The sequence below is a fragment of the Sesamum indicum genome, linkage group LG4 (assembly GCF_026168435.1).
Source record: "Sesamum indicum cultivar Baizhima isolate 11 linkage group LG4, ASM2616843v1, whole genome shotgun sequence".
NCBI lineage: Eukaryota > Viridiplantae > Streptophyta > Magnoliopsida > Lamiales > Pedaliaceae > Sesamum > Sesamum indicum.
The window spans coordinates 11,522,245-11,535,067 of NC_142660.1; the positions used below are offsets into that span (position 1 = coordinate 11,522,245).

A 12,823-nucleotide genomic window follows, 5' to 3' on the forward strand; every position below is an offset into this window, starting at 1 on the left:
TTAATGTGAATAAAAATAATTATTTACGGAAGTAAAGAGTAAAAGTTAATTATCATAAGGTGTATTATCGGGGGTGTGAGGACGGGGAGAGCGAGATTAGGTATTGATATTTGGTGAGAAGGTATGAACAACTCTCTGACCCCTTTTTTCCAAACATCTGACATTGTCAAACCAAATTAATAGATTGGTGACACAGAAATGGTTGGGACTAGGGCAGAGCATTGAACGGCCAGGTCGCGACGCAGGCTGCCTTCTTTGACCTCCGCCTACTACTACAACTACAAGGGACTTTCGTCAATTCATTTTCATCCAACCCTACCCTGCCCCATCAAATATCCACCCACCCACCCACCCTTAATTCTCTTAGCCAATGTTTTGAAAATCAGATAGGGAATCCATCTGGAAGAGTCATCGGATTATTGAATCACCCATTCCATCATTTGAATTAAATTCAAAAAATCAATAACCCAAACTATATTATATAAGTATTTATATGTAACATATTCGTACAACACTATTTATTAATTGATTAAGATAAAAAAAAAAAAGTTTAAAATTTTTAAATTAAATTTTATTTAATTAAATAATAATACTAATTTTAAAAAATTAACAAGATATACAAAAAAATAAATCCAATATACGTATGTATCTCTATAAACTAGTATACATATAGATAGATAGATACCCATCCCCTTTTCTTCTCCACCTATCCCTTTTCCTTCTTCAACCCCACCCTCCAGTCAACCACCCTTTCTTTCTTTTCTCTACCAACACCTTCCTTTCCCTCTTTTCCCCCACCCTCCTCCTATTTCCTTCTTCTGCCCCCCACCTTCAACCAACTCTCTTCCTCCTCCACTCACCATTAGCTGCCGCGACTCCACCCTGAGCCACCAGCTTGATCAATCGTCCAACGCCATCTTTTTTCTTCTTCTCTTTCTTTATTTTTTTTAAATATAAATCAAATTTGATTAGATTGGCCAAGTTTAAAAATCGCAAACATAATTGTTATCTTAGTGATCTTCACTTTAGATAAACAAAATTATGTTCAATATTATATTTTAAAGAAATTAAAAGGACTATAGATATAAAATGATATCATGATCTTTACTGGAGAAAATCGCTTTATTCGCTACATTGATTGCTATAATATTCATAGATTAAAATATCCTCAAATATATTCATTCATTTTTTTTCCATAAAATTAGCCATTACTTTATTCTTGGACTTTATCGACAAAATTATATTACACATGTAGAGTCACTTTACTTTATCGATTTTTTTCATTCAATTAACAAATTAATGAAAATTTAAAGTGCGCACGCAGATTGACCAGCAATTCGCTATGATAATAGTTCAACTATAATAAAAATGGATAAAAATCTATTTGAGAAATAAAAAAGGAGAATGTGGAATTTCAGAAATCAGATGAGAGCGAGAGGAACCAATTCTCACTTCAAAAACTAAAGTCGGGATGCTGCATATGTCAGAAAAGGCCAACATACAAGTACAATCACAATAATCCTTCAAAAAGAAAAGCAAAAACTCTATTGTGATAAACTAATTATAACTCAACTTGGTCCATCACCGAAGTCTGCAAAAACGCAATCAAAGCACCTTCTCCTAGTCAAACAAACTGAATCCCATATCATCGTCACTCTCCTCCTTCGGCTCCTCCTGTAACAGTAAGCAAGACGCGCATTGTTAACTCACTTCTTCGACAGAGAGCATTCATACCTTAATGGAACTTAAATAAATATTCATACACTCAATAGTCCATCAGGGTGTTGGAATAAATGAAAATAGAAAATCTAAGGCCAAATACTCGGAACAAATCCGTATATATAACTCTGAATATGTATTCTACTTGACACAATTACATCATTTGTTGCTCATACATTTCAAACAATTTTAAAGACCATACACATTCTCACACAAATTAATTTGCAAGGAAAATTGGTCTCCAGTTATTATTTTCATTTCTGGAATTGTTGAATTCTACAACCAAACACCCCAAATTTCCCTCTAGAGTAAACCAAGTAATGATCAAATCGCTCGTGATAAGATTTTGCAACCATTTGCTTCACTTCTCAAGCTAAGACCAGTGGAAATCCTTTGTATTTTCACCGATAATTCCTATGTCCAAGGATACCAATAGCATGATTAAAATTTGATATAATAACATAATAAACTTTTGTACCTTCTTCTCCTCAGCGGCGGGGGCAGCTGCGGCTGCGGCACCACCAGAAGCACCTCCGGCAGGAGCTGCTGCTGCGATGGCGGCACCACCACCGCCAGAGCCAACATTCATCACAAGATCATCAATGTTCCTTTTTTCGCAGAGCTTAGCAAATAGACTTGGCCAATATGATTCCACCGTTACATTCGCAGCCTTTACCAGAGTCGCAATTTTCTCCGCCTAACAAATAATAATAATAATTAGTTAACACCAATATAACAAAATATGTTCATACATACATACTTTTATTTGCAGGAGAAAGAAATCTTACAGTGATTGGGATTCCATCATCGTGAAGAATCAGAGCAGCATAGGTGCAGGCTAACTCTCCAAACGACATCTTTTCCTTTACAGGGGAATAGATCGAAATCGAGCGTTTCTCACTGCTGCTGCGGCGGAGAGTGTAGTTTATAGATAGGAATAATCGGACTAGGGTTTTGTTCGAATTTATATGATGAACTCCAAGTAGGAATTGCAGGCTGCCCCTGTAATTTTAGAGTGCATTCGGAGCAAGTCCCTAATTTTCTTAAAAACTACTGAATAGCCTCCCAACTTTTATATACACGGCTTTTTATAGTGATAAATACAAATCCTTCCAATATCACTTATATTGAAATTTACACAATGAAATATGTAGTATAATAAATAATAAGATAAGTAATATACATATATTATCTGAAAAATTAAGACATAATATGATTGCTTGTTTAATTTTCTTTACTGAAACTATGCGAAATCATTAAAAATATTTTAAATTATCTTTTGCATGTAGGGGGTGTTTTTGAGATTGTGTTAATTCAAACAAAATGCAAACCAGTCCAAAATCTATAGTTTTATATATAAATCGGTTTATAATCACAAAACAAGAATAAAAATTCAACACTATAAACAATTGAACTTGATGCTGAGCCCATATTATAGGCGAAATTCTACCCACTCTTTTCCGATCTCTACTTTTGAATAGTAATTGAAAAACACACTATTCTAATATTTGTATCTATTATAATTAGGAATGGCAATAGGGCAGGTTTGGGTGGATTCGGGCACAGCCCTGATCCACTCCGGTACAAAACTCGTTGGGGCGGGTCTAACCCAATAGATTCAGTTATTTTTTATTTATTTATTTTATAAATATATATATATATACAAGAAAATTTAACATATTAATTACGAATAAAATTGTTCATGGCCTAACTTAAATATTCAAGTTCAAAAATTAAATTCTCAAGTATAAATAAATTTATTCATAACAGAACAATCCAAACAATTTACAACAATTATACATTACTAACAATTTCTTTTTTGTTAAGTATTGTGGGGCAATTTTTCATTTCATCAATTGTTGAATAAATACCTAACAACAAACAAATAAAATGATATCATATTTTGTTAGTATTTACTATATCAAAATAATGTTAATAATATATATATACACACATATACATATTGAATAATTATTATGGGGCGATTCCTTAAAGACGCGGGAGACGCGGGATGAGATCCACCCTAGACCCGATCGAATCCTAGTTCCTATGACTCATTACCCGTCTTGTTTTTAATTTTTTTGGACTGGAACGAGTCTGGGACGGGCCTTGCCAGGTCCGGATCTAATTGCTATCTATAATGATAATTCTATATCACTAAAATTTATACTAAATTCTTAACAACCACTGTTCTTCTGTATTAAATTGGATACCAATCGTTTATAAGCACAAAAAAACTGCATTTTATATTTCTTACATCCATAATCACTTATAGTGCAAATTGAGCTACGATAAAATACAATTTATTATGAAAATACCCCTTTGTGCTTTTATTGATGATAATAACATAATATATCACAATTTCTATACTCGAACGAAAATAATGGAACTTGAGGGGTGAAAGAGTAATTTAGCTAAAACCGATTTTGTGGAAAGCATTTTTATTTTGCTCAAATTTTGGTTCAATCCTTAATTCAGCGCAAAGCTGAAAAATTGGTCGCAGCATCGAATCCATTCCACAGCCGAAAAATAGATAAACCCCCTTAACCCCCTCAGCGCGAATAGCTTTTGCCCGCCATTACTAATCCAATTTATCATCGAGCATCTACATTTCAAAATTTCAATTATTTTTCAAGTTCAACTATGTCTTCCCGCTTCCAATCTGTCGTGCTTGGATCATCCCCCGTTTACCCTTCTGCCGTCGTTTGGTCCGACGAGAACTTGGTGGCTGTGGCCTGTGGCAGTACTGTTTCAATCATGGTAAATTTTTGTACTTCACCGTGATATGGGAGCTGAAAATTTATACTGTTAGAATTTTGCCTGTTAACCCATCATATTGCACGCTTGTTTAGAATCCTGGTAATCCTGTAGTTCGTGGTGTGATTACCATCCCCTCCAGCGAGCCTTTTCCCCTTGGTGTGATTGATGGTGGAGGTATGCTAATTTTTTGGCGCGAGTCTAATCTATCAGTGGATTTTTGTTGTTAGCTTCGCTAGATATCTTGGATGGTTTAGATTTTTGCGGTTTGGTAGTGTTCCATCTGATCAGCAAAATCTTGAGTTTGATATTGAAGGGTGTGGGGGTTACAGATCTTCTTAATTTATATCAAATTTCACGTACTTGTGTTTGGTTTTGACACAGAGGAAGATTTGCTACATGGGTGCTTGCTACCATTTCATTTATCTCGGGATGCTCGCCCTTGTGTTAGATCAATATCTTGGTCTCCTGTAGGCCTGGCCAACAGTGCTGGGTATTGATGCGATTTGTTTCAGCTGTGGTATTTTTTGGAGTATGGCATGATACTTGCATCCTGGAGCTAATAGTTGCATTTTGTTTTGAATGATGCAGTTGTTTGCTTGCTGTTTGTACCACTGGGGGCCGTGTAAAGCTTTATCGCTTTCCTTTTTGCGAGTTTTCAGTGGAGTGGATAGAGGTATACGACGAACCAAGCTTTTGTACAGGGGTAGTAGCAAAAGATGCTTTTCATATTCAGACATGATTTAGAAACTGAGTTTTACCTGTTCCAAATCAGCTATATGCCACCCCAAAATGATTATGCTGATGTGATCAAATTATGGTTTAAGCTGGCATTGTATATCAAATGGAAAAATAAATAAGAAACGCGACTTATTGAATCATTTCCCTCCTAATGTTTGTTGATGCTTTTAATTATGCCTTCTTGTCGGTTGTATTTCACCAACGGGCGGAACTTCATGCTGACAAACATGAGGAGCTCTTGCATGTGTTACTCTCGCAAGCATTCGGTAGAGCGTGATTTGCATGCTTCTTAGTGATTTTTCAATTTTTCGTTGCTCGGAATTCTATAGGTTATGGACGTATCTGAAATGCTGTATAATTATTTCAAAACTACCAGTTTTGGGGAGTCAAACATATCTTCAGAAAGTTCAGATGTAAGTTGGTTCCATTGTTTAACTTTTTTTGTTGGTTAGTTTCTGGCACATGCTCCAGATGATATCATCTTGTCAACGCTGCTATACAATCATAGTTATCCCTAGCTTTATTTGGGGTTTCTCTTTATTCAGGTGACACTAAGACGAGAGAGTGCAGATCATGAATGTGCTAGTGACCTGCCTGTTTCTAGTTTAGTAAAGGATTGCAAACGAAGAAAACGAAATGCGGCTAGCGTATGTGCTGTGTCCATTGTCTTCCTGATTATAATAGTTTATCCAGAACTCACTCATAATCTTGAATCATTAACCTTTCTATACTTCATTTTATTTGAATTGGACAATCTCTTTCAATTTGAAATTTTATTAGGACTTTTGCTTCTGATCTTTTATTCTACCAGGTAGCTGCACAAGATTGGCAAATTATTCCTGTCTCTGGTCATAATGGGAAGACTCAGGAGAAAGTGAGTGCGGACTGCAATCTCCCATTAATAACTGTTCAGCAGTATGCTTCTCGCAGTGCAATGCTGATGTCGCTTACAGTGGCTTGGTCTCCGATTCTGGGGACATCTGGGAATGGTGTTGCTATTCCTCATAACTCTTCCAATTACTGCTCTATTCTTGCCGTTGGAGGGAAGTGTGGTAGAATTTCGCTATGGAGGATTCATGCACCTGAGATCTATTCTATTGATTGTGCTAAGTGTTCAAGTAAAGTGTCACTTGTTGGCCTTCTGAAGGCACATGATACTTGGATCACAGCAATTAATTGGGCACTGTATGGCTCTGATGTTTCAAAACCCCATCTCTTATTGGCTACGGGAAGTTCTGATGGTAGGTGAGTAATTGAGCTAATCAACCATAATCAATGTTTCACCTCTAAGATAAAGACGTACATGAAGTAATCCAAATGATTGAATTTCTTTTTGCGGAAAAGAAAAAAGATAATGTGTTCTTTCTCAAAAATTTAAACGATTCCGGTTATTTGAGCCGTTAGCTATTATATTTATTCCATCCAAAATATTCTGAGTTTCTTGGAACAACTTCTTTGAGCATTTGAATTCATATTTAAATAAATGTGATGATTTTTGCAAATACAATAGCTTATAACTCATTTATTTTATATTCTTAATCTGGGTTTTCACTGATCAAGTAAAAAGTGAACTAGAACTAATCTCTTTTCCGATTGCCTTTATGAAAAAGAAGAAAGGCCCTAGCACCCATGTGCTTGGCACTAGTGCGTTACATCCATCCAAAATGAGAATTTTTACTATAAGATTGCATTTGATTGATTCTCTCCTTTTCTCTTCCATAGAGTGAAGATCTGGCGGGTAAATGGTGAGGAACTGCTGATGTCATCAGAAGTCATACATGATTCATTTTCTTTGTTGAAGGAGGTCAGCATGTCATCTCTATGTCTAGTTTACTATCAAATTACTACAGGCATAATTTTGATACATTTTTTATCTTAAAATCAGTGCTCATTCATGTACTTAGGTTATGATGGCTGATTCTGCAACAATCTCCGTGCTTTCACTTATTGTACCCATGCAAACGCCGTGGAAATTGCTCTTGGCTATTGGCAAAGGTTCTGGGTCAATTGAAGTCTGGATGCTTGACATGAGCATCACCAAATTTGAAAAAGTTGGTTGTTGTAATGCACATCAGCGCATTGTAAGCTCTGTCTACTGGTACCTTGTATTTTTTTGCCTCCAGAAAGGCCATTAATTTCTCTTTCAAAAATTAACATCAGGTTACTGGTTTAGCTTGGGCTTTTGATGGATGTTGTTTGTACAGCTGCAGCCAGGTATAATATCTATTACTGAATGCTGTTGGATGGGCATATAGAATGACACATGTAGACGCAATTTAATTTGGCCTGCTTAAGAGTTTACATCTGAGATCTGTATCCCCGGGTTTCAGTACTCTGGGCCTTTAGGTACCTGGAGTAGTAAAATTTTATTAGAAGTCAATTCAGTATTCTTTGCTTCTCCTTTTTGAATTAACATAGCATGGACTTTTTTCATTGACTTGGAGTTGTGATTTCTGTAAAGATTGTTCTACCCTTATCTCTTCTTGACTGAGCACATGCTCAAACATCTGTGTAAGTTCCATATCATTCCTAGAAACTAGTGATATGTATAACTGAAATATAGAAAATTTTGTCCAGTATCATAAAATAATGCTTGGCGCTTTAAGATAGTAATCTATGCCCTTGGTTTTGATTTAAACACATACTGTATCTCCCACCAGCAATATTCTCACAAATGATTAGTGATGTCTTCCAGACATTGCTGAATCTGTACTGGTCAGGGCTTAAGGGAGTATTTGTCAAGTCATTAGATGTTAGAAACCTGAAATTCTGCTAATTTGTCTTAAATAAATGCTGCTGAGGTGTATGATGCTTTACTCAAGAGGAACTTCATGTGATTAATAAGGCAAGAAGCTTAGCAGTTCATTTATCCTTTATTTTCATTCATTTCAGGACAACTCTATGAAGAGCTGGATTTTAGTTGGAAATTCCTTGTGTGAAGTGCCCAATCCTTCACATTCTCCTGGTTTGAAGAGCTCCCCAGATGTATGCCATGAGTTTCTTGTTGAGTTCCATTGTACATATACATCTTCATTTGTTAACTAATACCCATAAAATATATGCAGGTTCCTTATGTGTTTGACTCTTGCTTTGGCCTGGCAGTATCCCCTGGAAATTTGGCAATTGCCGTGGTATCCTATTGAGTCTCTTTCTTAAGTAGGAAAGTGGTTTAATTCAACCCTATTGATTTATTGTTGTGACCCTTATCAATTATGTGCTTGATACTATGAGCCTATGTTTCCAAGTGAGCCTATGTTTTCTAGTGTCTTGATGAATATGCGAAACACATACAAGCATGTATACTGTATAGGGGGGGAGAGGGAGCATCCATCAACTATTAGCACTTTAATCTCTAGATCTTCAGTCCAATTTTAAATTTTGTTATGCATGTTTAAGTCTTGCGTTATACATTTGTCATGTGTAATTGCTGTTCGGAGCCACTCACTTGGATCTGATCTGCAGTTCCTGTTTATATGCATTCTACTTGAGTAATACTTTAATCTTTTAAATATCCTTTGCAGCTGGCGATGTTATTGTGTATCTTACTCATCTTCTGGGTGATCTTTTGAATTCTTGGCGCTATTGATCTAGGCATTTTCATTTACTAGGTCACAGCATTGGCAGAATGGATAGTTTTATAACTGCCTTGCACAAATCTAGTCCTGAAAAAGTTGTGCATGTTCTTTGCAGGCCCGCAAATATGATGTTGATCTATTAAATCCCATGTACCAAGGAAGGTGAACTGGCTCTTTGTCCTCTGATAGTTTATTATTATTATTATGCTCCTGTTATGCATGCGGTAGATGCACAAGCACAATCTGCACTTGTCAATATGTTTTCGAATACACCGTGATGATCTTCCTTGCTTCTGTGACGTCAAAGATAAAAGTTTAGTAGATTGGTCTGCAAGAGTATGTTGACAATCCTTATAAAAAAGCTGATAATAAATTAAACTATAATTTGTTAGTTTCAGGAGCAGTTCAATGTCTGTTTACGAATTCTATAGTACTGTTTAAACATTTGTCGTGAAATTTCCAGAACTCATAGAGCTGCTGTTGAGTTCCTTTGGATTGGAGGGCAGCAGCTGGATATTTCCTCCGAAGCCTGTCCAGATATAGATATTGAATCTTTTCCTGGATTACCTGAGAAAGTATTGATTTGGTGGGAATGTAATATGTTATGGTCTTTGAGCCAGTATGAGAACCCCAGTAAGCTTCTGAATATTTGGGATATTGTGGCAGCTCTGCTGGCCTTCAAGCAGTCCGCACCAGAGTATGTAGAGCATATCCTACTTAAGTGGCTGACATCTTACTTTGGGTCCCAGTTTGGCAACTCTACTACATTGTTATCTGAAGCCTTTAAGTTTCTGCCCAAGCTTTCATCCCGTCAGTTGCACCTCATCAACATTATCAGCAGGCATGTAGTGCTTAAAGAAAGTACACCAGACCATATCAGTAGCAAACAGCAGGAATTAAAAGGGTTAAGTGTTACCAAAGAACAGGTAAATTTATGGATGGAGTTGCTTTTGAGCAGTGAAAATGAACTCTTGGAAAGACTTGTTGGTTTCAGTTTTTCTACTATTTTGAGTCTGTTGTCCAATTCATCAGTGGATTCTTTTGAAGTTGGTTGTGGGAGTCTAGATGGATTGAGACAAATGGAGCAGTGGGTATCACACAATGAGAAAAATGTAAAGGATCAGACCAAGTTTCTTGCAGCAAAAGTTGGAAAAGTTGAGAAAAGGTAATTTCTTATAGGTTCTCATACTGCAGGTACACTGCTTATTTTGAGATGTTTGCCAATTTTTGTTCCAGTGCTTCTCCTTTCAGATAACTTTTATATCTTATTGAATCATGATGGTTATGTACTGAAATTGAGCACTGGATATCTTGCGTTATGTGACTTCTATTCTCTGTTATGCTGGATAAACTTTAGTAGCCAAGTCAATGCATGAAATAAGTTTATATATAGCACAAGTGATCTTCTCACTTCTACAATTGGTCCATTCCAAATATAGGCTATTATGTTAGCTTCACCATCTCTGTATCAGAGTCCAAAACTCTCTTTTCACACCAGCCAGCATCTTTATAAGATATGGTTTGGTTTATAGTCTAAGTTTGTGCTCTAGAAAATTTCATCATTTGATTTGATTAAAAGATTTGCTTTTCTGCTTTTTTGGCAGGAGATTACAGGGCATTATTGGATATGAAATGGATGAGCAATGTAATTTCTGTTCAGCTGTTGTCCCATTTGAATCAACAGAATATGCAATTTGCTCTGGAGTAGACAGTGGTAATGGAGTTAGGCAGAGACATAAGCTAGAAAGATGTGCGATTACTATGCGGATTCTCCCCACCAAACCTTCCTGGTATTGTATGTGTTGTCAAAGATGGGCAACGAGGTTGGCGCCTAGGATTTTATTCACAATGTCTGAATATCCTTCTGATTTTAAATCTTTTCTGGAGTCGCCTTCTTGCAAGGACTCCTTACTACCATGTTGTCTCTTTTGTGGGATACTTCTACAAAGATCACAGCCAGAACATTCTCTGTCACCATCTCCAGTATAAACAGAGTCTTCCTACAAAATATGTATAGCAGATGAACAGTTTCCTTCTCAAAGTTTGTTGAGTCATGGAAAAAGGAAGCCCAACTATCTATCTGCTGCATGGCCCAGTAGGAACATATTTCCAGTTTCCAGTTGTTTTGAGATGTTCACTGGGATATGGAATACTCCTAAGATCAGCTTTCATGTATCAGCGGCTCAAGGTACAGCTCCATCTTCATTGGGAAAACTGTCTCTCTATGTTGGCTTAGGCATTGAACTGTAAATGGAGTTCGGTATGTGGATAAGATTTTCAACTCTTTAACTGCTGTGCAGGATATGCAAGTTTTGGCACATAATTTGTTTTATCACCACCTTTCATTCTATTTCTACCTGCTGTTGTAGGATATGCAAGTTTTTGAATTCACATTTGTATTTGATAATATTTTCAGATTCAACTTCATTACTACCCATGGTAGGATATGAAGCCACTGTCGGGATGACCTTTTCAGATTCAACTTCATTACTACCCATGGTAGGATATGAAGCCACTGTCGGGATGACCTAATCTTTCCGTTATTTGTTATGCAGTAATGCTGCTGAAAAGTGGATATTTAAACAGGGAAGCGGAGCACAGTGGGCATTGGTTGCAGCCAGGTATTTCAAGACTTGTATGTAATAAAATAAATTTTAAAGAAAGAAACTAGGCAACAAGGTTGGGAGGATCAGTTGTTTTTCATGAAAGTCGTGCTATATGGTTACATTCCTGTTAGACAACTGGTTTCTTCTGCTGCCTCATATGTTAGGTTGGTTAAAGTTGGTTCTGAGTATTTTGTGGTTTGACTAACAGCATGGATTTTGCTGTCCAACAAATGGCGGACTCACTGGAGCAACGGGTAAGTAATACTGTAATAAATTAAGCCGATAAGGCAGTTGAGTTGGCGACTTCCTCCAGGCAGATGGTTGGTTCCAACTTATTAGGCCTCTTTTATTTTATTGATGTTTTAGGAAAATAGCGGTTGGTAGATTTTTATTTATCTTTTTGAAGGAATTTGATCTCTAAAGTTGAGTTTTCACAGGACTGGAGAGAGGAGAGGAGAGGACATGCCCCTCAGCCTCATGTCATATTCATGTAGGCCTGCCTGTGCAGATCATTTGAAAATGAATTACGTACCTCCCAAGTTAGACTCATGATCTTAATTATGCTAATTAAACTGCGGCTTTTGGGTATACAAATGAATAATTATTGGAAGCAAAAGCAGCTTTTCTAATAAGCCAAGCAGCCCCCATTGTATTGGTGCCTCCCCCCACTAATCATTGTTATTATCCATTAATTGATTTTTAATGAGTTGATTTCCCATTTGACTCGTTGTAAAGCTATTAGAATCTTGACTGGGAAGATGACGCTACTACCATTGCTCATAATTTAATTTTCTTCATTGCTCGATACTCAAATATTTTATGTTTTTTTTTAAAAAAATACAGCTCCATTTTGGCAAAGTTTCAGCGCTTATTATGCAAAACAAAGAAAAATATGAGATGGCACTTTTTCGTACGAAACCCTAAATTAAAATAGATTGATGTATGCACGCATGATTTGTACGATTTCTGTCCCTTTCATCAGTTATCTTTTTTCTTTGTAGAAAAGGAATTATTTTGGTTGAGGAAAAATTACCATCAGCCGCGTAAAAACCAATGGTCTTTCACGGTCCAGATTAAAAGTTGTGACAGGCCAGTGGGTCCACTCGAAAAGGTCTTCTCTACTCATGTTTTGTTTATATACATATATTTAATAACTTGGATAATTAATTAGGTCCCTTAAAGTTTAGTGGTGCACTAATTAACTCTTTGGTGAGTCCAATTATTCAGTTTGGCGGAATAAAACAGCAGTGCTTTGCTTAGTCATATGATGCATTCGTTTTCTATTTTTTTGTTGGCTGGAATAAACTTACAATTTTAGTAATGTTGCATGTAAATAGAATTAATTATTAATAATTAAATTGTAATGAATTCTCTGAAAAAAAAAAAGTTATAAATGTTAGAGGATGGTAGTGAGACGAGTAGGCA

At 36.3% G+C, this 12,823-nt stretch overlaps 2 protein-coding genes across 3 annotated transcripts; one reads left to right on the forward strand and one right to left on the reverse strand.

Moving 5' to 3' along the window:
• Positions 1-1,426: 1,426 nt before the first annotated feature.
• LOC105160280 (large ribosomal subunit protein P1) lies at positions 1,427-2,667 on the reverse strand. Its single transcript, XM_011077595.3, has 3 exons — positions 2,508-2,667; positions 2,198-2,416; positions 1,427-1,674 (listed from the first exon to the last, which is right to left on the reverse strand). Exons 1-3 carry the CDS (start codon positions 2,574-2,576, stop codon positions 1,621-1,623), a joined length of 342 nt encoding a protein of 113 aa, XP_011075897.2. The 5' UTR covers positions 2,577-2,667; the 3' UTR covers positions 1,427-1,620.
• A 1,529-nt stretch (positions 2,668-4,196) lies between these two features.
• Positions 4,197-12,205, forward strand: LOC105160281 (Transducin/WD40 repeat-like superfamily protein). Of its 2 annotated transcripts, XM_011077596.3 has the most exons (18): positions 4,197-4,479; positions 4,572-4,653; positions 4,861-4,969; positions 5,068-5,152; positions 5,547-5,630; positions 5,763-5,864; positions 6,029-6,462; positions 6,940-7,021; positions 7,122-7,298; positions 7,378-7,431; positions 8,110-8,202; positions 8,283-8,348; positions 8,908-8,954; positions 9,256-9,957; positions 10,397-10,980; positions 11,348-11,413; positions 11,607-11,652; positions 11,836-12,205. In XM_011077596.3, the coding sequence occupies exons 1-15, from the start codon at positions 4,363-4,365 to the stop codon at positions 10,779-10,781; spliced, it is 2,619 nt and encodes an 872-aa protein (XP_011075898.2). In that variant the 5' UTR covers positions 4,197-4,362; the 3' UTR covers positions 10,782-10,980; positions 11,348-11,413; positions 11,607-11,652; positions 11,836-12,205. The 2 variants fall into 2 exon arrangements, with proteins under 2 accessions (XP_011075898.2, XP_088736255.1); XM_088880129.1 differs by lacking the exons at positions 5,547-5,630; positions 5,763-5,864.
• Positions 12,206-12,823: the final 618 nt, after the last annotated feature.